At 41.3% G+C, this 27789-nt stretch overlaps 1 protein-coding gene across 1 annotated transcript in view; it reads left to right on the top strand.

Moving 5' to 3' along the window:
• Positions 1–360: 360 nt before the first annotated feature.
• smtnl (smoothelin, like) overlaps positions 361–27789 on the top strand; it is a 30572-nt gene continuing 3143 nt past the window's right edge. The window contains exons 1-8 of the mRNA XM_044354789.1: positions 361–495; positions 893–1841; positions 23142–23223; positions 25034–25291; positions 25458–25520; positions 25630–25690; positions 25774–25920; positions 26015–26138. Coding sequence (XP_044210724.1) covers positions 1191–1841; positions 23142–23223; positions 25034–25291; positions 25458–25520; positions 25630–25690; positions 25774–25920; positions 26015–26138 — 1386 coding nt within the window. The 5' untranslated portion in view covers positions 361–495; positions 893–1190. The remainder of the gene's footprint in view (positions 496–892; positions 1842–23141; positions 23224–25033; positions 25292–25457; positions 25521–25629; positions 25691–25773; positions 25921–26014; positions 26139–27789) is intronic.

The following is a 27789-nucleotide window of genomic DNA, read 5'->3' as shown; positions in this document are numbered from 1 at the left end:
GTACACATAAGCGGTTTGGTGACATGCACGTAATGCAACACTGTAAATAAGCCCCTGAGAGTATATTTCTTACCCAAATAAAAGAAGAGGGAAAAAATGGAGGAGGGAGGAAAAGAAAAAGTGATACTGAGTAGGAGGAAGAAGTGCAGTAAGAGTAGGAGAGAGAAGAGAAGGGGAGAGAACTCCTTCCAATAGTTTACACAGTGCAAGGATATAAAAGCTACCCAACCCGCCTCCCTCGCTCCCCTCCCCTCACATTTACTACTCTTTCCATGTTGTTTCTTCACTCTACCACCACAACCACCCTCCTCCTTTATCCCTCCCCTTCCCCTCCCTCCTCTGGGCCAAAAGAGAGGAGTGATCAACCTGAGAGTTTAAACAAACCAGAGAGCCGGCAGGGCAGAGCAGAGCTCACACACTCACACACACACACACTCATACAGCTGTTCAGTGCTGAGGAAGCTCTACTGGAGTGTAGCGGAGAGCGAAGCTGAGGTAGGTTTGTTGCAGCTGTGAATGAAGATTGAAACTGCTGTGTTTTATGGGAGTTTTGAAACATAGCTGGCTCAAAGATATGTATGCTTTCTTTCTCTCACTCTGACTCCTTAAAAAACAGATTCTCTTGTTCTGTACAATGCAGTAACTTCAGTCTGTTGTACCTGAGCTGTTGTGTTTGTATCAAGTTTGTGATGTTTTAAATGTTTGCTGTAGATTCTGAATGAATGCAGATAGTACAAACTTTAGTTTCATTGTCAACATCCTGGATATTTTCCAGTGTCTGTTTGTGCAGGACATCACCCACGACTTTGAGTTCAACGGGTGTCTACAGAGTTTGACAGCCGTTAATAAGTCAAAGGTCAAGTCTTTTTCCTTTTGTCTTTGGTGATTTCAGACAAAAGACACAGTGAGACATCTACACTTACTGAGGGAGAAGGAGCCAAGGACGTCCCAGTACAGAGTTGAAGGAGCGGTGGGGATAAAACAGACCAGACCTTTGGCCCCCCTGCAAACTTTCACCTCCCAACCCCTGTCTGTCAGTCCCCTCCCTCCAGCCAAACCCTGAGCACACTGACTGAAGCTACACATCCTCCAGTGGCCAGAGTATCTCACTTGCAGACATTAACTTACAGACCGAAAGGCTGTCAGCAGTGGCAACAGCTGCACCAATAGAAGCCCCAACCCTGGCTGAGATGGGAGACCTGTGTCACCTCCGGTCTTCTTCTCCAGAGGGAGAGACAGTGTGTGCAGCCCTAGCCCGTTACGAGAACACTCTCCGGGATGCCATCAGAGAGATCCACGTAGATGTCAGCACTTTTAAGCAGGGCATGGAGCGTCGTCTGGAGGAGGAGGCCAACCTGAGCGGGCCTCTCGGACGAGCTGTGGCTCAGCTCCAGCAGGAGAACCGGCAGCTCAGGAGTCAGCTGGAGGTTCTTACCCAACAGGTGGAGATCCTGACTGGGATGATGTGTGACCGCAGCACCTTGTTGAACAACAGCCACAATCACAGTCAAAACAACAAGAATCACCTTAATGACATTCAGGAGAACCATCAGGAGATAAAGGAGGTGATTTACGGGAAGGGTCAGGCTCACACTCAGAGCCAGTCTCATCTCCACCTCCAGACCTGCACCCTGGGGAGCCAAGCCCAGACCCACAGTGGCCTCAGCAGTCAGTCCAGTCCTGCGTCACCCCCTGCCACTTTCTCATCTTCTCCCAGCTCCAACAGTCCTCCTGTCAGCTCAAAAGTTTCCTCCATGGTGACGGGCCCTGTGGCCAGCAGCAGCCCATCCACCGCTCGCTTCTCCAGCCGAGCCACCTTCGCTGTGTCCAGCAAGACCAATGTGAGTACGGCATGTTTGTAGAACACATACAGAATCCTTTACAACAGTAGCTCCCAAACTGTTTTTATCTGGTCTACCACATCAGCCCCGAACTATGTTCCTGTGAACATGTTTTATATCTATATTGATTATGTAAAAGTGGAAATTGTTGCAATATTTTTTTTCAAAACCCTTTAGTCAGGTTGGTCAATTTTGCATTTGATCTTCTTGGAGTGGCACATTTTGCAAACTATTTTAGCCATTACTTTTAGCTATTTATTTCAACCATTTTTCCATTACATTTAGACAACTATTTTAAGCATTTATCCATTATTACTTTTAGCTATTTCAACCATTTATACTATGATGCTTTCAGCTAACAATTTCTATCCATTATGTTTAGCTTTTTCACCATCTATCCAATACTTTTAGTTAACTATTATAACTGTTTAACCATTACTTTTAGCTATTTATTTCAGCCATTTAGCAAATACTGTTAAATATCTATTTATCCATTGCTTTAGCTATTTCAACCATTTATCTCTCATATGCGCCTAACTATTTGAACAGTTTATTCATTACATTTAGCTAGACTATCTATTTCAACAATTAATCCATTACTTTTATCAACTGTTTAGATGTCTCAACTTGCTTGCTAGCAAGACTATTTTCATGCACTCTCAATAGCAACATGCAGTGTTCAGGTTCTGCTGACCCAATACATTTTTAAAATCAAATTGTAATTTCTGTTTTCTCAAATAGTAGAGTTACTTAATAGTAGAGTTTTTCCATGTATTCCCTGGCAACTTCAGAAGTATCCCCCTGGGGTAGAAGTACCCCTGGTTGGGAATCACTGCTTTACATTTCAAGAACTTCCTAAATAGATCTCAACTCTTTAAGGTATCTCATCCAAGAAAATGTATAGCTTGCCATATTTGTACTGACCTAACACTTAACACTGTCATCCCAGATACTTTGTAACATGGATGCAATGCAGTTTTCCAGGTAGGGAAAGGGCTGCTGTGGTAACAAGGCAGAATGTGAGTTTGACTGAAGCTGTGTTGCGTTGTGGTTGTGTGGATGTGTCACTGCGGTTGCACAAGAGGCCTCCACCAGGATGCTTAAGGATTTATGAAGTACAGTAACATGAGTCTAGCAGGCTCCTGGGAGGTGAGGTTAGTGTGGTCGTGTGGTTTTTCAGACCTGACTCAAATATGTGAAATCAGCATTGTGAAATGTAGGCTTTGGTTAGTCACTCAGTGTTGTCCTGTAAACCCACGGAATAAATTGAGGACAATATATTTTTCCTGGACTGCACCGACCAGCCCTTTAACCCTGAATGTCTGTCACTGACTGACTGCCTGGTTTTGGAGTTTCCCCATTGGCCGTTGCTCTTTCAAAATGAATCGGAACGAACAGTTTCAATTACGTCCCCAGTGGGCGTTTACAGCAGAGCCCCTGAGTACAATCCCGAAATAAGTTTTAAAAACACACATTTACTGGCTGAAGAGCGTTTCACACAGAGGCTCCGACACTGACAGGAGCGCCAACCTGCAGATACAAAGAGACACAACAGATCCATTTTACCAGCCTGCATGGTGCCTCGTGATATACTACTTCAGTACACTTCAACAACAAATATTACTGGGACAACTACAGAAAATTTCAGACGAACATTTAATATCCAGGAATTCACATTATAGACACTACCACTGACTATCCCTGTAACAAATTGGCCACAATTTCACACATTGACCATACACGGTCCAGCCATATACTGGGTTTTCACCTAGTCTTGTTTTCCCCCAGTTCCAGTTCCTGGAAGGCTGATTTGTCTACACTCAAGGTGTGTATCAGTCATTTGACTGTATGAGCAACACAACTGGTTTCTGTTTATGTATAGGTTATGATGCATCATTAATTATCACTGCATGAGTCATGACTAGACTGCCTGTGTCGAGAGTTTACTTGCTCAGCGGTTTCTGAATTATTTATAGGAGTAATGTTTAACTGTCACCTTGGGATGCTGCTCATGGAAGCACGTCTGAAGTCTCCGAGTTGTCCCTTTCCACATCATTGCGTAGTTGAATTTGTTTCCTCTGTTGGCTTCTCTACCTTCTGCTGAAGCCAAAAACCGAATCTCCTGGCTGCAATCCATCCAATTGTTGCTGCATCATTCAACCAGTTGATGATGAGTGTGCAGTTTTCCTGGCCTTCCCCTGACCATAAATTCATGTTTGTTTCAGTTCAGGGAGGAAATTCTGTCCTATCTGCCTAAATATTTAGATACATTAAAGAGTAGACACCAGCTGGAAAAAATCAAGATTTTCTTCTCTCTTTTGCCTTCCCGTTCCCAGGTGATTTGATCATTGTTTGTGAGAACTTGCAGTTTGGCCTAATCCCCACAATATTTCTGCAGAGAATTATCAAAATTATTTTTTCCCCCAGATTTTGTCAAATTATTCCTGCAGCACAATCTACCTCTCCACTGTCTATCTATGTGCTCATTATGTTCCTAACAGTCATATATTAACCAAATATGGCAAAATATACAGCTGCCATCTAACCTTAACCCTATCATCATGCGCAAACCTGTCAAGCTCACAGAAAGGCACATTTAGGTATGCACAGGGTAAAGTGCCCATCTCTGCCTCCTCTACTGGTCAGAACTCACTCTTCTTCCTCCCTTCTGAAACATCGCTTCCTCTGCAGCAGAAGGAAAACTTGCTACTGGACTGCGAATGCTTCAATCAACATGTTAGCTTTCATAAACTGGCTGTATGTACATCTTGTACCATAAATCAGAGTAGTTGTGTGCACATCCATAACACCTCAGTGGGATAGGTGCTGGATGGATAAATCAATTAAATTGCGATAAAGGGAGTTCCCGCACATCCATTCTCTACAAAAGAATCACAATTTAATGTTATTCGCAACATTTCGACCAACTGCAGGTCCTCCTCAGGTAAATACTTTGATTTAGTGTGGGGAAACTCCTTGTATTGCAGTTTATATCTTGTACCACCATTGTATGTCTGTCAACAGTACATAATAACAGCATATATTTAGGGTTATATTTATTGCCTAAAGAAAGCAATGAAACGTAGGATGAGTCACATGTCTAAGTGTAGTGACTAAATCTTCTGTGACAAAAGGAGGTCCACATATAGTCAGAGAATGTTATTTTCTTCCAGGATGCCCCCTCTTGAAGTGGAAAGTATGATATTTATCATGTATCATGAGGCCAGTATTGAGATTCTCTTTTTATTTGGAGCAGAGTTGGTCCTCGGTGAAGCTGCATTTTGTGTTTGCTGTAAACTCACAGCAGGCACACATCCTTTATGCATACCGCGTGTGTATTTGATGGTCTACACCACGCAGGAGGTGGCCAAGTCAACATCTGTAAAACATGGCATGTAACATGGCCCAGTTTTGGAAACATTTTCCAAAATGATACAGACTGCAGCTATAGATGACAATGTATTTTATCTCTACTACAAATTTGGCACTAGATATGCTCAGCTTTTCAAAGTGTCAGAATTTACTTCAAAAATATTTGCTGGGTATAAGCATACACCGTCATACAAAGGTATATATATATAAATCAGAAAATGAAATTGCAAAAAACATTGTACACACATATACACATGTACACATTATGCAAATATCTGTTCCTGATGTATCTGTAATTACCAAAGTATGTGATGGATACAACAGAGGAATGTTATCTGCTGTGAAATCATGTGGTCAGAGCTAAACAACACAAGGGCACCTTTGTTTCGTTGTGTCTCTGCTGTGGGAGATCCCCCCTGTCAGCCAATCACACAACTACATGAGCACACAGATGAGATGAAACGTGGTTCACAGAGTGCGCAAAAGGTTCACTGTGTGTATGCTGCTCCTCTGCTCTCATGATAGTAATCAGCTTCATTGGATTTTTTCTTCTTGTCCACGTAGTCAAATCTCAAAACATTACTGTAGAATCCTGATTGTAGCTCGCTCTTCCTGCCACATCCTCACCTGTCTGTCAGAGAGAGAGGTAGAAGATACAGTACATGAAGTTCAGTTGGCTGTTCAAACAGGTCTGATGGACATGATACACTGACAGTTATGCATGTATACACACACACACACACACACACACACACACACACTGCAGGCATTCTTAACAGCTCGAATCCAAGCTGAAGCTCTCTGTGCCAAAGAGATGTGTATAGGCCTGCTTCTAGCCTGCTCTCCAGCTGTTACTATGCACCTTCACCATGACCTGCCAAGCCGTCACAAGAGGACACACACCTGCACACTCACAAACGCATACGCACTCACCTTGAAAACACACCTGCAGCATGTCGACACGATCCCGTGCATATCAAAAACACACCTGCTGTACGTATCTGTAAGAATTATGATTTTTTTTTTCCCACTGTGTTCTCTCTCTGTCCAAGAAAGTGAAGCATTTTTTTCATCAAACAAATTGACTCAAATGAGAAATGTGGCGTTTTCCAATCACATTTTTCAGTTTAAATATACTGTAGGTATAGGCATACGTTTGTATTTTTTAAGAGGTTTATTGCTTTCAGTCTGAATTTATTGACAAAAAAAAAATGTCCAAATGATGATGGTGATGAATGTTTTGCAATATTTGGGAAGTTTTGTCATAATTTGCCGCCTCTACTCCACTTTCCTGATTCAGTACATTGGAATTCACATAAAAATATTTGAATGGATACCCAGCTGTGTGTATGTGTGTGTGTATGTTTCCATCTGGAAGGTTTTTGAGGTTTGTAAAGAGGCAGCTGTGTGGCTCTTTTCTATCCTCTAATGGTCCTGGGCAACAGGAATTAGTCAAGATTAGGATTAGGACAAAGACCTAAGCCTGCTCAACGATGTCTCCTCTTCCTCCTCTGTTTCCCATCACACACACACATACACACACACACACACACACACACACACACACACACACACACACACACACACACACACACACACACACATGTCTGCAGACAACACCGCTGTTGCCAATTACAGTGCCAAAGCTGCAGTCTCAATGGGCCATTGTGTGGGTTCTTGTGCTTCATTGGATGTACATTGAGTGTGGAAGTGTACAGAATCGACCCTCATCTCTCACTCGTTCTTTCACCTCTTTCTCTTCTCTTCCATGTCTCTCACCTGTCATTCTTATCTCACCTTGGCAAGTTTTTACTAGATGTTGATGCTTTTTTTAAATATACAGTGCATTTTGATATGTATGATACATTCTTGAGTTTTATCACTGAGGGTGAAAGTTTATTCTTGACCCTAGAATTAGTAGTTTTACAAAAAAATAACTCATGGTCCACTTAGTAGCTTTTTTCCTGAGCTTTCAACCACATCTCTCAGTCTTCATCAGTAGAGAGTTTGTTCAGTTGTCATGATGATGGCTCAGTTTTCACCAAATGATGTAACTATGGAACTTCGGTCATGTGATAACAGGAGGTTGTATATCTGGGGGAAATTGGTCATGATCAGCAGGTGAAAACTCTGGAAAAAGAAAGTGGATCTCGAGTTAAGATTTTTCACTGGTTGATTGTTTTTATTCGTCAGGTTGGAACTAACTGAAGTGACATTTCGAATATAGCAGGATAATAAAATGCCACTGCATACTTCTTCTGACATATTCGCAATCGCAAACTTCTACATTTACAGAGTTGCAGCTTGTGTGTGGACCCAGTGTACGTACCTGGTTGATGATGCTGATTGGTCTGTGGTCCCCCTGACCCAATCCAGTCCTCATCCTCCTCCTTCCAAAACACACCGGCAATCAGATAAACACATTTCTAAAGATGAGAAGAATGAGGTAGTAAGCAGGAAACATCACATGTGCAACATACTGTAAAGCCTCTGTGAGTTTCAACAAATAACAGTCAGTCCCGCACAGATGAGAGCAGGACTCACATGAGTATGTACACAATAATTGTTGCGGACAGTGTGTATACAGCTGCAGAGGAGATGGAGCCCTGCTGAGCCATTATATATCCACAGATGTTAGTGATCATTAATTTTTGTAGGGAATAAAGCATTTGAATCCATCTCTTTTAAAGATAGCCTATTTAGCTTTAACTCATGTAATCTTTACAAAATTTAAAGCTGAATTCATAATAAGGACGCACACACACACTTTCATTTTCATTTTTACTCATAAATACCTTTCCAAACCACACCTGTATTACTCAAGACTCTTAGCACTGTGTGTGTGTGAAGGTGTGTGTGTGTATGTGTGTTGCTGGGATAGATAGACACATATATGAGCAGAGCTTCATTAGGAGATGAACATATCAGATTGACGCTGTCAACACTATTATCTACTGTTCTCTGTCAACGCATAGTCTGGGTGCATTTGATTTATGGCTCAATACAGCACTTACATTATATGTTATGTAAGAGCAGATTCCTTAATACTGTATAGTTGCTGCTTACAGTCGGTGCCATCTTTTCTGTTTGGAGCCAGGACCTTCCAAATAAGGAGTGTGGGGTGTTTTCTCTCACACTCCAGAAACAGGCAACGCTACCTCGGACCGAAGCTCATGCTAATTTACCGGGAACACTGAGCGGCACAGACTTTATTATCTTTTTAATTTAGAGATTGAGACCAGAATGACTCGTTAAAAGTATTTATTAGCTTAGTATTTCATGAGAGAAGTTGAGGCTTTTTGAATGGGAGTCTAATAGAGTCAGGGATTTTTTTGGAGCCAGCATCTAGCGACCGTCAGTTATTGCACAGGGAGTTCTGCATTGGCTTCATTTTCAAGCCATGGTTGTTGCTGCTTGCTTTAGATTGAAAAGTTTAGATTGGGGCAGTTGCGGTTATGTTTCATCAATGGGCTGCCTGACTGACAGTCTGTACAGATGTTGCATTAATTGTTACTTAAATTTGCTACATGCAGCAACTTAACATGAATAAACCACACACAATTACCACACATCATTTTGAGGTGTAGCTGCTGTCAACAGTGTGGTACAAAGTCAGCCAAAAGTTGTTGCTGGTGGTGGCAGACAACGGAAGGAATGAAAGGGAAACTCACTTCCAATTGATTCTTGCAGGATGCAACAGGATTTATGGGATATGCAGTTTTAATTTTGAGAAACATCTGTAATCACAATACAACTGCTGTGAGACAGAAGCTCCCCATGGTCTCCACCCTTGTCTCATTTCAAAGCAATTACACCAAGCTAATAAAATGAGTTACACAGTAATGATATACTGACGTTCATAATTGGAACTGAGCATTTAAGTTGCTATTTGCTCTGATCTTATTCCACCTACAGTAGATTGAGTTACCAGCTAATAATGAGAATAGTGAAACGTGTGTGTGTGTTGCTACAAATCCCATCAGGCTACACTCCCACTGACACTCAGTCTCCATCCATCCCTCCCCTCTGCACCCATTAGCTCCATCTCCTACTAACGTTACACAACTCAACCTCGATCCTATCTGTTTCTTATCTACACACACGGGCAGCAGATCCCTGTGTCTGCCCTGCAGTGTTTTAGTTTAGTCACAGTCTGAAGATAGGTTGATGGATAGATTGTGCTTTCGGGGCACTTAAATGTACTGATCCCAATCCAAAGTGAATTACGCTGTGATTACTGTGATTACTGGCTGCCGGTGCACGTGTATGCATGCACAGACACTCCTTTAAGTTATGGAAAAGGTGGAAACACATACTGGGTGGGAACGTTTGGCCAACAGGGAATAATTTTCCCACATTTTGAAATGTGATGCAGCAGTTAGCTGGTGTGGTTTTTCTCCATATTTGGAGATGCTGTTCTGGTTTTTGGACTGAGCAGATTTTTGATAGAATATTATGTTGTTGTTTGCTAAGCATACAGTATTTGGTTGTCCCTATTAAGTATGCAAAGTGAAGATCTTCCTACTCTCCCATATAAGTCTGTGGATCTTCAGATGGCTGTAGAGGCCATTCCACGTTCCATATAGTTTGGTGCAGTGTGGGCTTGGGAGAGTGGTGGTGGTTGGTAGTGGTTGAGCCTTTTTCTCCCTGTCCTTGCAGTGCTCGAGCAGTTGCTCGATGAGATGTGGAATTTCTTCAGACTCTTGAACTGTTGCTTTGCTTGCTAGGGGCTCAATGACCTCCCTTCAGCTGGGAGTACAGGATCTGTTTGGGGAGATGTGTGATGGATATGCAGATGACATGGACAACGGCTCTGTAGACCAGGAGTTTTGTTTGGGCCTTTAGGTTTTGATCTTCAAGACTTTTCCTGAGTCTGGCATAGGCTCCATAGGTCCCATATAAGACATTAAGGAAAAACACAAATTTACCAGTCACTCTTCCAGGACTTGTGATCGTCAAACATTATACTAGTGGTTTTTGATGTACTTAAAAGCAGAACTTGCAATACAGACATTCGCATATACGCACAACCAATTATAATTAAAGCTTCCTACAAGAGGCCAGTGGAAAAAGCTGTAAACACCTTTTGTTGTTACGACTTAGCAAATGGTTGCTCATTTACACATCCAGCAGACACTGAGCAACATCAACATTTATATGGAGCAATGTTTTTGGCCACCTGATGAATGTATGTCTAATATTCACTCTCCTTTTAGCTCTGTGGTCTTCACAAACTTCTGTGGGAATTTTATTTGATACTTACTCCACTTTCTTCACTAGTATGAAGAGAAGTCATTTAACTTCTTCATAGATCCACCATGATTGACCACCACCATTGATTCTGTTTGTGAGCTCAGCTGAACGAAGGGTTACCCTGCAGAGTAGAGAGTGAGTGTATGTTTATCTCCATGACAAAGACATTTGACATTTACACGCTGTCTGTGGAGACTCCCTGGGCTGAGCCAGCAAGGAACTGTCTCTGATACTGTGATGTACAACTCCTGATATGTGTGTACTCTGCCAGAACCTATCCATCCATCCATCTACTCTTCCCTGTCTCTGTGGCCCCTTCCTCACCCCTCTACCCCTCCCCCATATCCCCCTCTGAGTTCGGCTGCATTTTACGGCTGGATTCCTGGCAGCAACCCCCCTCCTTTGTGGCTATTAATACAGCCATGAGCAGAAAACAGAAAAAGAAGTATGCTTTTGTCATCAAACAAAACACAAACTCACACAAGCAAATAAGATGTTTACTGCTAATTATATGTTACTTTGGAATCCTAGCAAATTTTAACATCTCTACTTGGGTTTATGCCTATTTATATCTCATTATCTTATTAATTTGCGTGAATGATTTGGCGATGGAAATGACTCATCAAGATTTTTTGAATGCTGGTTTGGCAATACTTATTCTAAAAAAGACACACCAGTAGTAAGAACTTAAAATAGACGTGGATTGATATTGAAGGAAAGAATAAAAATGAAAACAGGGCACAGTTGAAAAGTGTGTGCGTACACATGCTGGGGGTTTAACAGAGGTATGCGGCCACTCCCTGGCTACCCCTGGCTCTCTTAATGACTTCCAGACAATAGGCCGTGTTCCCGTCATCATCTCTGTGGAAACAGGTTAATAACCAACTGGCCGGTGGGACAGCTCACCCTCACTGCCCTCTGGAACCAGTAAGCCTTACTGGAAATAAACTTCAGATTCTTAGGTCACCTCCCCATCTGCGTCAGCTCAATCCGCCATGGGAATACTGCACTATTTCATTTACTGGCGTATGGATCTAGTGTTTTGGAATAATATCTCAAAGGCACTTTAAAAGAAAATTGGTTTTATAAGTAGGGTGACACCGTGGGAAGTCACTGGTGAGAGAGTAGGGAACTCCTGAGGTTTTCAGCTTTTGTCAGACATCAAGTCTCCCACTACAGGAGGCTGACCCAGATATAAGTGCTACTTCAGGCACTTTGGGGGGTTGAGCAGAAGTAGGAACATGACCCAGAGTTAATCTATCTGTCTGTCAATCACTGTGAGGACATGAAACTATTAGGATCCCTGCGGGGAAATGGGGGCATTTACTGTAACAGCATACAGACAGAAAAAGGGGAAAATAACAATATAGCACATAGCTGAGATTTACAGTAAATGAAAAAGAGCTACCAACATTCAATACTGGGACATATCAGGTGGAATGTTTGAATGAATATACTGGGGGGGAGGGGGTGTTAAGACAACATTTGCTGTATGACTTAATGGAAAGTGTGCAGGTATGCAGGAATATAATATTCAGATCTAGTGAACAAATTGCGAAAATGTTAACTTAAATAAATAGAAATCTCAATAATATTCTCAAAAAACACATGATGGGAAAAATAAAACTCAACAACAAAGTTAATGTTGGATGCTGTGTGTAACCAGACTAAAATTTCCCTGTGTGGGTGTGTGAGTCTAAACTCTCATGGTGATGAGATCTTCCGGTTATGCAGCTTCTCCAACTTTTATGTGTTTATTTATGTGTTATGTTGAAGGCCAGGCTGGCCTCAGGACCAAATAAAAACATGATACAGGCTGTGACGCAGGCAGACTGGGTAGTTTGTGTGATGGAGCTGGGAGTAATAATGATATCTTCTCCAGCTGTCTGGTAATTTTGTGGTGATTCTTGATCATGTGGCATCACATCAGGCCTCAGTGCCAGGAGGTTTTCAGGAAGGATTAGGTCTTCTTCCTTGATTGAAGTTGATCAGTGAGCTCACCTGCTGCAGTTTGGCTGGAGTGAAGATTTTGCAGACATGTGACTGGAAGCCAGTGAGATTATAGGATGATAATACTGGGTGCCTCTACTGAGGAACCATAAATTCTATTCCTACTACTAATGAACCTGACTAGTTTTTTGTTTGTTTGTTTGATTTTGTTGTTTTTCTTCTTCTTCTTCTTTTGTCTTTTAACTTCCTGGTTCTGTTCCAGAAATGAGAAAACCTAATTCAAAATCACATTGACATTTGTAGTAACCAAAATAACTAGAAATCCATTGGAACATAACCTTTCACAATAGTGTGTTATTCACTCTATTTTTTAAAAAAAAAAAACTATCTAATAATGTTGTTTATTAAATATTTCTGAAATCCTGTTTTTTAACAAACAGCATTTCCCATAAGCCCTTGACTAGACCCCTAGACAGGGGTTAAACATCACAGATTTGGATGAAACCAAGTTATGATGACACAAGTACCTGCGCTACCAGGCTAGTACATTTTCAGGGGTGTGTGGTTGATCTGTCAGATTTCTTTTTTACTCACAAAGTGACTGTTTGTGACTTTAACTTTGTTAAAGTCACGAAGGTTTCAACTTCTGATAGCAAGTGCTGTAGTGGAGCAAAGTTGTCTTTTGGAAAGTAAACCTCAGTAGCATGCTTCATTTATCAGACAGATGAAAGAAAATCTGAATGAGAGATTGCATTGAGTTACAGAAGCGTGTGGAACAGACGCTAGCCCAGACGTGAGGTCACGACTTCAGTTCTCTTTAATGTTTAACATGTTCACCAGGATCACCACAGTGATTATACATCACCCTGAGGGGGACATAAATGTCTACACATTTCACTCAAAATTACAAATATCAACTTTATGGTGGAGCTGGACGAAAAAGTCAGAGGATCACTAAAGTCATAATGATTCATAATTTGTAAACCATGGATATCTGTACCAAATTGTATGACAATCAATCCAATACTTTCTTAGATATGTGGTGGACCAACAGATCGAAATTTCTATCCCTCGTGCCACACCACTAGCTACAAATTAGAAAAAACATTCTAAAAAGAGATTAGTGTGTTATTCATAATTAAGGTGAATGAAACTGAGGATATGCTACTCAGTTCATCCATCCATTTATTTTCTATACCAACTTATCACATGCAGGATGGGGGGCGATTACTATGATATTCTATCTACAGATGCTTTCAGTTCAGGTCAGTATTCTCCTATACATAATTACTGTATTACCGGAAAATGCTACTCAAATGACTTCATCTGCACATAAACTGATAACTACTGGAGCAGCACTCTCTTTCACCTGTTTCTTTCCACACACACACCTGTGTGCCTGTTCACTGTAGTCAGCTGTTTGTTAGAAACGGGAATGAAGGCAGCAGTGATAGTGGCCGCCTGTGGCCGCTGACCTCTCACCTAGCTGAGGTCAGAATGTCAGACTCCCCCACATCATCCTGCCCTCCTCTGCCTCACTGCCAGGAATGGTGGAGAAGAGGAGAGGAGGAAGGAAGATGGAGGGAGGGAAGTGGACAGGGAAGACAGGGGAGTCACTCTCTATTGTTGCCATATGTTGGAGCTAGAGTTTACAGAGGAGGGAGGAGAAGAGTGAAAAATGATCCTCTCCCAAAAGCTAGCAGGACCTATTTCTCATATACTTGGCCTGAAAGAGACCGAGGACAGACTGTTCCTCTTCCACGCTTCTTACCCATCTTTCATCATGAATTAACCAACAGCAGACAAGAAAAGGCTGATGGGAGAGTGGGAGCAGCTGAGCAGAGCAGCAGTAAGCTGCTGCTGTGTTGTGGGTTAGCATAAAGGTCGAGGTGCTGCCAGCAGGTTGTAGGTTTAATCCTGAGCTCTGAGGCTTTGGTATCTTGAGGGTGGTTAGTATGACTACGTTGTCCATCAATACTACTGTAGGACCTCTGAGCAAGGCATTGGAAACTGCATCCTGACATCTCTAAGGAAAAGCATGTGCAGCAGACTCTGTTGCGTTGGAAATTTAAGAAAGATACCTAAAAAAAAGACAAAATCTAGTCACTATCACATGCATCTTAACTGGCAAATTAGAGGTCCTGCTCTCCCTTAGCTGATTAGATCTCTGCTCAGGTTGAGATTCGGCTGAGCGACAATAATAAAAATATTTATTTATATACAGCATTTTTCAAACCAAAGTTACACAGTGGTTTACAAGAGAAAATCAACAATGAATGGGCAAATAAAAGTACAGAAAATTAAATCCTTAACAATAAAATAAGAAACAAATAAAACAGATAAGCCATATTAGAAATGGAAAAACTGAATCATGTTTGTTGGCTGAGATGCTCCTCAGTCTGATGAAGCATGACTGTGACTTGTTTGTCAAGGGAGAGGCCACTGTTGAAAATTACACCATAGTTTCTGGCTGCAGGTTTGACACTTGCAGACATGGGAGCCAAGACTGTTCGACCAAATATCAGCTATGCTGGGAATTATGATGTGTCATCAAACTGCATCGACTAGGGTGCCCTGGTGGCTTGGTAGTTTATCTATGTTCCCTCAGATCAGTACCTCCACCAATGAGGTAATATTTTCATCCCTGTCCATTTGTTTGTTTGTTCATTTGTCTGTCTGACCCTAACCCTCTAACCCTAACCCCCGCCCTTCAAGGGACCCCAACAGCACTTTATGCAGTTATGGAAGGGCTGGCTCTGATGATGAGGGAACATGGGGCCTAACTTGGATGGGGAGAAACATTCTTGAGGAAACATAGGGCTGACCCGAGTGGCTTACAGGTTAAGGTGCCAACCAGAACCCACAAAATCCTTTGTTTGTGCCTGGCTGGGGACTTTTGTTGCATTTCATTCCCCATCTATCTCATCTATCTCTTCCTTCATATCATGCCATCTTTGTATCATTTATTGTCTGTCTAATAAAGGCACAAAATAACCCCCAAAATATATAAAACTGCATCTACTACTACTATTAAGAATAATAAAGATACTCGTGCTGACAGGTGAAACAAAACAAACAGCAGGGTGAAGGAGATGTCAACCAAGTACAGTCAGTCTGCACAGTCCTGATAGGAGCTCTAATCAGGCAAAGTGAAAACACCTGTGTGGGTGAACCATTGGCAAGGAGTGACTTTATCTGGATTTTAATCTTTTCACTCCCAGGATTTGATTAAAAAACTTTAGGCTTTTTTTTAGAGCTGACTTGTCTACTACTATGACTTGCCATAGTAGGTAAAGCACAGATGTTCTTAATAACATTAACATGACAGGCCATCATTAATTTTACTATTTACACCTGTGCTTTTCCCACTGGGACATGTCAAAATGTCTTCCATAGAAAAGCCCTAAGGACTGATTCAAACAGAAATTGGGCTTATGCAGGAGCAACACAAGATAAAAGCACATTACTCCCTCAACTAGAAAGTGTTGGACAGAACAAACAACATACTCATGATGACCAGCAGCAAGGCTAAAAATATAAATTTTGTCATGAGGATGGTGATGGAGGGAAGGCCATGCCATGCAGTCTTTCATATTCAGAGGTGGGTGAATACGCTCCACAAATTTCATGGCCGTCAGCCCATTAGATCAGTTGATGTTGACACTAAAATTTTAGTCTTGACCCTGAAAATGGTAGAACAATCTCACCACACAGTCCTTTCAGTAGGTGAACGTGTCACACCGTCTTCTTCAGCAGCCAGTTGTTATGAAATTAGAGAAGTTCAAATTTCCATTTTTTCTGAGCATTTTAAGGACTTTTGTACACTTGGGCCTAAAAGTTGAGACTGAAAGTTCATTCTTGACCTTGAAAAAATGTAAATTTGAGCATCTACATTTCCACGGCAACTTACAAAAACGGTCTGTATGCAGTTTGTACAAAACCACATGTGAAATCATGTCCTCTCACAAGATAACGCTGTGCGGTAACTTGCATTCAGTGTTACTGTGTTACGAAGAAAACTTTTCCTTTACCAACATACCCCATGTGATCCAATACTGTAGGCTCTTACCTGCAATTAGGTTTTTATATCTTCACAGTTCAAAAGCTGTGCATATTTTCCACTCACAATGCAAAGTGCGATTTTTCTAGCAGAGAAATTGCAGGCTATGTGAATGTATTTGAAGAACAGGTGGTTTTAGTGTGTCTGTCTTCCTCCAAGAAGATTCTTCTATACACTCCTGGGAGGAAATTACAGAGCAGGGATCCCCTGTCACTAACTGTTTCCTCTGATAACTTAACAATATGTATGTGTGTGTGCACACAAGAGCATGTTTCTTGCTTCATATTGGTACATTTGTACATACTATACACTATAGGACTTACTGCATTCTGGGTTTTTTATTGATGCCATAGTGAAATACAAGGTCACAAGCTGTCACTGTCCTCATTGTAGTTGACAGTGGTGAATGGCTGTTTACAAGCTCTGTAATAATTCATAACGTGTAGTATACTATAAGCCTGTCCTGTCACCTACCACAAAGACTGAAAACAGAAGGAAACTGCTAGCCTGACTGAAAATCTGTCAACCAGCACTTCTTTTGATCAAGTAACACATTATGTCTTAGTTGTTTAATCTGTAAACAAACAGAAATGTAGCCATGTGACAAGTTGTGGTTTTATGGGAAGTTAAAAGCTGCAACTATTTCTAGCTAGCTTAATTTACCGCTGCTTCCAGTGTTTTTGCTAAGCAAAGCTAATTGTCTCCTTGCTCTAGCTTCATATTTAGAGGAAGACAGTAGTATTCATCTTGTCATCTATCTCAAAAAAGCAAATAAGTGTATGTCCCAAAATGCTGAACTATTCTTTAAACTTGTCCAGTTATTTTCTGTCACCTAAATTTGAGTATAAAGGGGCTACAATTCCTACACTATTCATCTTATGTGGATGCTAACATGCTGCTGCTGGATTACAGAGCCAACAAAACAATGTGCCACATGTTCTGATACTTTCTGAGTGCACTGTATGTTTCCCAGCAGACCACCAAATACTCCCCCTCCTGCGGTCAAGTCGTCCCATCCGCACCTCACCCCCACGCAGACACAGCCTTTATTGAAGTGTCAGTGATGAAGATGCCTCTGACAGCTGAACAATATCCTCTGACTAAACACAGGACGTGGCGCTCACCCAGCACCCTCATACCTCCTCCTGTTTGAACAGACAGGTTTCCCAGTGCAAGTTGTCCCAAAGCAACAGCCAATATTGTGGCATTTGCAAAAATTCTGTTGTCCAAACGTCCACTGGGTCCACGCTGAAAGTTGTCGGTAAATACCTGCTGAACCATGATAAAGAAACACTCTCTTACCAGTGAATACTTGAGGTTAAGAGGTGAGAGCCTTTGTCATTGTGAAGCTGCATGAGCCAATTTCACAACCTGTGGTATGATTTCTGTACATTGCACACCCTCTGGAGCTAAAAGTTGAGTTCAGTGAGTCCGTTTTTTCCAGATGGAAAGTTTGCTAACATATGTTTAGGAGGCACCTTTACATCACTGAAGTTTGATTTATCTTTTCCTGTTGATGAAGGGTATTTCTTGCCACTGATAGTGGGGAAATTTGTCCACTGCTGGCCTCAGTGTGACAGCACAGGAATAACAAACTCCTTCTTGTTCTTCTTGCCCTTCATCTTATTATTCTTTCTCTTCCTCTGTCTCTGCTCTCACGTGTGCTCAAGGCTTTTCCACATTATCTGCTCCGTTTCACTCGTTTCATCCAAACATTTTATGGTTCCCCACTCATGATACAATGACGCACTGGTAAGGGATTTGTTGTTCCCTGAAGAAAGAAAGGGGAGCTTTTGTCTGCTTACACTTCTGTCACTCCATTATGAGACTGTTATAGGGGAAAGACTTTGCATGTTCTCTGTGTGTGTGAGTGTGTGTGTGTGTGTGTTCATGCATCTGCACATTTACAGGTTGTTCCTCCTCTATATAGTGCTGTAACATGGTGACAGCTGCTAACAGCAGACCAGACTAAACAACTGGTCAATCCCCTCTAAGCTTCAATGTTGTTTGATTTACTTTTTAGAAGTCAGGGACAAATTAGACTGAAGCTAAATGTACACGCACCTCCTGTATGTCCATCCAGGGTTTCTTACACAGCTTAGCTCGGTCTATTTTAGTGTCATCTTGACATGATGGTTCCTACTTTTAGCCTCTTATCAGTAGGGAGCAAACACTCTAATAAGACACGTGTGTTGCAGGAAAGAATAACGTGACTTGTAGCGTAGTATAAAATTTGGGTTTGTAAAGCTGCCACCAGCTGAGGTGATGATATCGTTAAATTTGATTCCTAATTTAAAAGGATACAGGGTTTCATCCAGAATTGGTTCCTGGCACAGGTGCTTCATGAGACAAAAATAGTTCTTAGCCGACACAGCAAGCTTTTAATTTGCACTTACAGTAAATGCTCTTCATGGCCAAATCCACTATCAATCCAAACAAGCACGGTCTTCAATATTGTAACAATTAAGACATATGGTCTACAACCACGCTAGCGGCTTGTGCTTTGATTTAATTGCTAACATCAGCATGCTAACACGCTCACAAAAACAATGTTTACAAGTAGATGTTAAACTGGTTTAATGTTTTTCATGTTCACCATCTCAGTTTAGTGTGTTCTTATGGTAACATTTGCCAATTCAGCACTATACACAAAGTACACCTGAGGCAGATGGGAATGTCATTAGTTTTGCAGGTATTTGTCCATAAAATAAAAGTTTTGACCTTATGTAAGGCAGGGGATCACCAACGTTATTACAATTCATCCTTAGGGGAACATGAATATCTGTATAAAGTTTCATGGCAATCCATTTAATATTTCTTGAGATATTTCAGTCTGTGTGTCTCACCCACAATTCTTCATGGTCACTCGTCAGCAAAGACGTTTTTATCTCAAGTTTAATGCTGCCCAGAGATTTCATGTGACTAAAGCCCCATTCAGACTGGATTTACAGGGGGAAGTGGGGTGATTTCAGTATTACCTGTGCTGGTCAGATAATAATTACAGCCCCAGTTAACTTTTTGTTTTGTGGCAAACTGGTCCTCCTCTAATATAAGTCCAGTCCAGAGAGGCACATTACATTTTCAAAGTCTAGAAGTTTTTATAGAGCTGTGCTAAAAACATAGCCTAATCAGAAAGAGACATTCAAGTACTTTGCAACTGTTTGTGTTAATAATCAAACTACAGCTACATAATTACTGGTAAATTATACCCAATATTCAAAATAATACCAGCCAAGGTGGCATGCTTTTCTAATGGAGTTACTTTTGGAATAGCAATCATATACAGGCCAAGTTCTCCCAAACTGATGCAGATATCAGTTACTATGCACACTGACTCACTTGGGAGCTACTGTGTACTTACATGGGTTTTCAGTGCTGGTGTGGGCTTATATATCCACACCTATTCAATATATATTGTTAAATATTTGCAGGGTAGCAGCTGCTTGCAGCAATGTTGACCTACATTAGAACATTGCACTTGATGGCTTCCTGGCTACGATACAAATCCAAATATTGCCAGTGGTCTTTATCAGTTGGTCCTGTCCACCTGAAGTTGAAATCCAACATTAAGCACATAAACAAGCAGGAACCAAATGGATGAAATGATAACACACAGAAGAAGAAATATAATATTTGGACACTGGCCATGGACAGGAAGGAGCCCTCGGTTCTCCCAAAGTTCAACCTCACTTCCAGGGAAGATGAAACAGATCTGTTTCATGAGGCCAGAATATTTGTGTATACACTGAGTCTTCTTTAAGTGAGTGTGCACACATGTGATGGGTGCAGCATGTCCTCAGGTCCCTTGTCAGTTCTGTGCCATGTTAAGTGTTGAGCCCACAGCGATCAACAGTGTGTTCTGCCAGCAAATAAGACCTCGAGATACCAGAGAGTTGACAGGAACCTCAGCAGCTCCGCTATCATGTTTCCCACTCTGACCCACAGTGGACGTCTGCTGATCTGAGTACTTAAGCTGGGGAAGCTCCCCTCCCCAAAGCCAGACATTCTGCAATTTGTCTCCCCCCTCCTATTGGATAGCCAGCTGTTTCCACCTCACTACCCCGTACCCCTGCCCCATTCCCCATCGTGCAATATACAACTGCCTCCCTCACCTTTTCATACATAATATTTTCTCCAGAAGTCCTCACTTTTTCCCTTATTCCCTTCCAGGTGTGTCATCAGCCTTTTATGAAATGACCCCCCCCCCCCCCCCCCCCCCCCCCCCCCACACACACACACACACACACACACACCCTTCTTGTTTTAACACACACACACACACACACCCCACCAGCATTCCTATATGGTGAGCTCAGCCAAATACACTCACATTTATATACTCCCAGCCATTTCTCAAGTGAGCACAGCATGCTATATCTCTGTAAGAACTGCATTGTGAGAGACAGGAGGGGATAGAGTCGTGGTTCAGGAGTCTGCCTTGCCACAGACTTTTTGCTGGAGGAAAATTGAGATCTTTTCTTGAAGTCTTCAGGGATGAATTTATGAGAAAAAAAAAGTACTTACTTCTATTTGTAGGCTATCTAGCCCTGCAGAGAGTTTTGGTTTTATTTGGTTAGGTTTTAAGATATCTATCTTTGAGATTTCTGCCTCCACCCCAATAAAGGTACATGGAATTTACTTTTGGTGCTCACAGCATTGAGAAATAACATTTAACTTCTCTTTCCAGAAACATCGTCTCTGTTGCTCCAATGAAAATGTGTTCGGTGAGATCTGTGGATTTTCCAGAGTAACAAGTATATTGTTTGTGGAATGAGATGTTGTTTCCGTGATATGATGATATTTTTTAATGTCATCATGAGCTTAAAAATGGGGCATCTCAGTGGCCTAGTATGATAGGCTATGCTAGCAGCTAGATCCAGCTAGGAACAGACAGAAGCAACAAAAAAATATTAGTGATTAGTTGATGCTAGCGGCAACAGCAAAATGGCCCAAGAATCTGCTCCAAACAATATTTTTTTAATAATATTTTATACTCGTAATTCCAAAGCAATGCTAATGTTGCTCTGTATCCACTGGATGTGTAAAATAAACAACTGAAAGTACCACATAGTGCTAACATACCACAGAAAGAAAAATAAATAGTAAAAGGTTAAAGTACTTGTAGTAACACAGCATTTAATTTAAGACACCCTAAATTACCATTTGCTCCACCAGTTTCTGGCCATTGCAAACATATTGTGAATGATTTCAGTTGTTCTTATGTACAGTCACATCCTCTATCTGTCTGTTTAGTGGTTTCAGACAGCAAAGACAAGCTGAGCAGATGCTGTGGTTCTGCTTCCAAACATGCTGACGTTATCTAAACACAGAATTGATGCATCAGTGGTGAAATAATGTTCTCAGTCAAACAGTGCAGAAATCAACCCTTTCTATTTAATTCCACTGTGACAGCCAAGTTTGAAACACAACCAGCTGTTCAGAGTTATTTGTTGCCAAAGAGCAGAGGATCTCCAACATGGGTGCCTGCGGGTGCATTACATCTCCTGAAGGCCTTTTCTCAGGGTCTGTTACACTGACAAGTTTGACGTGGTTTGCTGCTGACCTTGAGAAAACGTGCACAGCTATCAGTGCTGCACTATTGACCTGAGTTGTGTTGTTCTGTGCCAAAGGGGCTGACTATAAACACACCAGCGCTAAGCTCCATCTATCTGTCTGACAGGGCCACATGGAAAGTGACAGCTTGACCCACAACCTATGTGGGTCAGTAGCACCATGCGGTTAAGAGTTTGAGATAGAGGTATCTGCTCAGGATGGAGATTAGCTGTTCCATGTGGCTGATTGTGTTTGGAGAGAGGAAGGAGAGCCTCTGCTGCACGTCTGCACTGATCACAGAGACAGGAAAAAGACGGGGTCACATATTGCACACACTGAAATGTGAACTGAAGACTGATGATGTTTGACATTAAAACTTGATCTCAATCACTTTAGCGGTCCGGCTGCCAGATCAGTGGATATATTTTGGCAGCTGGCCCATCACTGAGCGTGTCAGTGACAGCGCTGCCTGATTTAAAACAAAGACTTCTCCAGTCTTATCACAGGAGAGGAGACAGACACACAGAACAGAACAGACCATTCGCTGCCTCTCATACCTACAACAACCAGCTCATTTATCCAAAGCCATCAAATGGCCCACTTTGAAGTAAGTCGTGCTGTGCTGATTTGTTGCTTTGTTTTGTCTGAAGTTGTGTCAAAAAAGCCCATATGTTGGAAAAATGTCCAAAAACCTGAAAAGAGTGAATGGGCCAACAATGACTCAACAAGCAACAGACATCTGGATTTTTTTTTTTTTTTTTTTTTCAAACCAGGGGAACATGATGCCCTGACTCTTTGTCTGATCCAAACACAACATATTGGTTTCTAAATGGCGCCACACAAAACTCAGACAATATTAAAGGGCCAACAAGTGCATTTTTTATTCCCATGTGTCAAAAAAATCAGTACAACTGATCAATACCACAATGATTCATTCAACAGGTGTTTAAAGTGCTGGCTTTTTCCAGCATGCACTATTTTATGGAAAAACTTTCCCTAACAGCCCTCCTGCTGGTCTCCAGTGTAGGTCACAGATGACTTCATGCTTCTTTTAAAAGCAATGAAGGCTGCTAGAGTGTTGATGTTAACTGTAAATTGTATATGTGTTTCAGAGTATTGAGCGAGAGGAACCAATAGAAGTGGACCCAGCCCCAACAAATGCTGGACTGGAGAATGGACACGCTGCTACAACAGGTAACCAGCACATTAAAAATGTTTCACATCATGGTAGTGCAAGTTGTCCTCACATTTAGAATTTATATACAGAAGTGATTTCAACCTTTTAAAGGGGTAATCCACTGATTTTACACTTGAAGATCAGTTTACTAGTCATGGTGATTACTACTCAGCCTGTAAAAACAGTTGCATAATATCTTCCGTGTCTCTGGAGGAGCTTTGAGTAGGAAAATAATCCTTGATGATGTCATAGTGATGTCATCAGGGTTATCATGGCTTTAGCATGGAGACATGTTACAGACATGGGAATTTACCAGGCAGAGAGGGTCTAACAAAAACATACTATTGAGTTGCATGATGGGAAGTGTAGGATCCAGTGTTTTTGGAGCTTGACTCATACCAGGGACTAAAGGTCAAGATATTTCAGTGTTCTGTTCTGTTCTGTGATTCATCAATGTCGACCACTCTTTTTTTATCTGTCTATTGTGAGTCCCACAAGTTTATGGAAATTCAATTCTAAATCACACACATACACAAAATTACAAGAAAAGTAAATCTATGCTCTTTGCACTTTCTCAAAAACTTAGACGCACCAGAAACTCCTTGACATTTAGAGATGGGATAATATCTATGAGCAGGTCTTACTTTACATACTTGGTGTGACACAAGATCATTGCCTACAGTGGAAGCTGTATACGACTAAGGTCATCATAATTAGTTGCTGGTTTGGTTGCAATAAGCACAGCAATGGTATTTGTGGAAGGGAAGTCCTCATCACTATGCCCCTCTTCTTATTCACGACTCCCAACACTACTGCAGTGTAACAGAACAGGGTGACACCAGATTCAACTAGTGATCAACAGAGCTGCACGTCTCATGACAGACCACACTCTGAAAGACTTCATAAAGACTGACTGCAAATGGATGGTTAGGACAGTATAGTGGAGAGAATTAAAGTAGCTGTACAGGGAGTTATTTGTATTTAATATATGTACCCAGGACTCCCTGGAAAGTAGTATTGATGCTGAGTGGATTATCCCGGTGAAATAAAGTAAACTAAATATTTTAAGGCTGATTTAAATCTTATAAATGTATGAGGTTAGAGAAGTTGGCCTTTAATAAAGAAGTACATGCTTTTCTGATGCTTTTTCCTCATGGTGATCATAGCGGCAGCCGTTCTCTATATCCACTTGTTATTAAGCAGTTCAGAGACTGTGGTTGTACTGGGCAGCTCCCAGTATTCAGTGTGACTCTTTGAATGTGAAGCAGGCTGTGGTAATGTTATAAACTTCTGGAACTTCAGGATAATAAGCTGAGTTGAGTTAGTTAAAGCTGCCATTATTCACTTTTCACCACTTGGGGGCAGCAGAACAAGCTGAGGTGCTTCTTAACAGGCACCTATTCTCTGTACACATCCATTAGACATGGAGTAACATTAGCTTTCATTTGGAGCTGTGTTTCTGTTCACCTGAATGATGAATGTAATTCCAATATTCACTCTCTGTTTTGGTCTCCACCAACTCCTGAGTAAAATATCCAGCTTTTTAGTTGCTCAATGCTCTACTGTATTAACTAGCGATGCAAATGAGAGCTGAGACTCAAACAAAACACGTTTCCAGGTTGTAAAATCAAAACAAAGAGCTAAAAGACACTAAAACACTCCGTAGAGCTGAGGGGAGCTGCAGAACCCAATTACCTGTGGGTTTGTCACTGCAAGCAACACTTTTCACATTACACAGTGAATCGCATGTTAATATGAAAATATTAATGAGTGCAGCTTTAAAAATGTTCATTAATGTGATCATTCTACATGTTTTGATCCATACAGAACATTCAGTGTTGGTACATGGAAAGATTTCTCCACCCAATAACTTGCCACTCGAGCACACAGCCCCTGTTGCCATGCGGATGCCCCACCTCCCCATCACCGCTACCACCAAGACAGCAGAAATCAAGGGCTCTCCTGACTCTACCAGCAGCCCCACTGGTTCCTGGTCCTCACCAGTCTCAGAGGCCCCACCTCCGAGCCAATCAACTGCCAGCACCACCCAGCCCGAACCAATACCAGAGTCCCCGACTCAACCAGGTGGATGACGTTTTCAACTTTATCTCAACTTTTCCTCTTAAATATCAAATTTGAGTTTCAATATGTGAAAACCTCCAAGTCGTTGATTATAATCATCAACTTACTTTCACAGTTGGTTTTGGAAAATCACCTAACTTACAGTTTCCTTTGGTTTTCTTGTTGTTAGTGTCTTCTGTGAAGACATGGACCCCTACACCTATCAGAGCTCTGGGATCTCCTCGCCTTCAAGGTGAGCCTTGCTAGCAGACAGATCTATCTATCTATCTATATATATATATATATATGGGAGGGGGTGAGAGAGGGAATTTTATATGAATTACTGTGACTGTCTTTTGCAGAGAAGGCAAATTCAGCCCCTGCTAAGTCTGTGACCTACTCAGGGCTGCTGCAGCATGACAGGTGAGTGGAAGGTGACTGAAGAACAGATATAGTTTTTCATGTATGATTTGGCAATCTGACTCTTCTATGCACCCATCCTGCAGAGATGGTGACATAAACAATGACAGACCCTTCGGGTCGGGAGGAGAAAGGAGGCGGGAGCTGGTGAGGTCACAGACTCTGCCACGAAACATCGGTGCTCAGGCTCGTCGATCTATCTTTGAGAGACTGGACTCTGAAGCCAGTAACAGGTAATGCTGCACTGGGGTCACGTGGGAATGATGGTAGATAAATGGTTCCCTTTAAAATTGAAACTCACACCTGCACCTTTTTTGTCCTGTATAGTCGCCCCAAACCAGTGGACTCTAAACCCAAACTGAAGCGCTCTCAGAGTTTTGGAGTTTCCAGCGCCAGCAGCATAAAACAAATCCTTCTTGAGTGGTGCCGCTCTAAGACAATAGGCTACCAGGTAAATCACCAAGTTTGACAATAGGCTACCAGGTAAATCACTAAGTTATCTTGTCATTTGCTTTACATTGCATACATTTTAGATTGTGTAATATTTTCAACCATTTCCAGTCATACTTTCTATCATTTGGCCCCTATGTCATATTATCCGTTACTGCTTGGCTCCTTACAAGTTCAGATTTTTAAAGTAATCTGCCTGAGTTAGTCCATGTACTACAAATTGCACAAATATTAAATTACTGACGACCATTTTCCAAATCAGGTCATATTTGATTATGTTTTTAAGGGGTTTTCCAACTTTCCAGACAGTCACTGGCATCACCATAGCATGAAAATAAACCAGCAAATATTTGCTTAAGATATGTAATCCATTGTGTCTGGTTGTATTTTTGTCAATGTTACTTTATTGTTGCATGGTAATCTCGCCTACATTATTGTGGAAACTGATGCTGTGTTCATATTTGAAAGCTTCAACATTTTTTTTTTAGTATTATTTAGCAGCAGAACAGCAGCAGCCATGTTAATGTAAGAAGCTACAAATTTCACATTATCTTTTTCAACATGTTTGCTAGCTCTTCTGGGTTTGACTTTCTCACAACATATCTTGAGAATACAATGCTATTTGTCTACCTTAAAATGTCACAGCTTCCTGCCATCCAACTTTGGATATCAATCCAGGCTTTTAACTCCAATAGCACACAATAATAAATAAGGCAGAGACTTAAAGACAAGTATATGATCATAGTTTATGGATTACTTAACCAACCAAATCTTTGCAAAGCTGATTTTTATAGTGTACACAAGCTAAAAGTATTCTAATTCTTAAAGTATTTATTGATTGAAAGAAATTTGGGGAATTTCACATATTTTCTTTCTTTCTGAGAGATGAGAATACTGTTATCAATCTTGTGTATGTGCTTTAAAAAGCTGGAGCTGGGAGGTGTTTAGCCTAGTTTAGCATAAACATTGGAAGCAGAGGGGAAACAGCTAGCCTGGCTCTCTGCAAAGACAAAATATGTCTACCAACACCTCTAAAACTCATTATTTAATGAATTAATGTCCGTAAACAAACAGAAATGTAAAATTGCTCGGTTAGTTGCCTGGAAACCTCACTGTGATGCTCAGTTGTTGTTCACCAAGAGGGAGTTACACCATGTAACCCCTAAAACTACTTTATCTGTCTGTGGAGGATAAATAATAAAGATACAAAATGTTGATGTGTGCTTTAGAGGGGTTGATAGGTGTATTTCTGAGCTCTGGACAGAGCCAGGCTAGCTGGTTCCAGTCTTTTTGCTAAGCTAGGCTAAACTCCTCCCAGCTCCAACTCCATATTTATTGGAGTGACATGAGGCTGGTATTAATCTTCTTGTCTACTTCTCGGAAAGAAAGCGAATAAGCACAATAAGTTACTCTAAGTGTGCAGGGTTAGCCAAGGTAGGAAAAACAGTCTGAAAGATTTAAAATGGGCAGCTGTAGTGAAATGTTTACACAATTTGTCAAAAATGGGCTTCAACATGCAAAATCTTAAGTATAGTGCTTTAGTATGAGATGAATGATACAAGTAATCTGTTTTAAATAAGCTTAACTCCAGCCAGTCTTCCATATAGATTTAACTTTTCAGCACATAGCACAGTGCTAATGTGTAAATTATT

Source organism: Thunnus albacares, chromosome 6 (assembly GCF_914725855.1).
Source record: "Thunnus albacares chromosome 6, fThuAlb1.1, whole genome shotgun sequence".
NCBI lineage: Eukaryota > Metazoa > Chordata > Actinopteri > Scombriformes > Scombridae > Thunnus > Thunnus albacares.
Note: the sequence above shows the minus strand (reverse complement) of the source record. Positions and strands in the feature narration are given on the sequence as shown.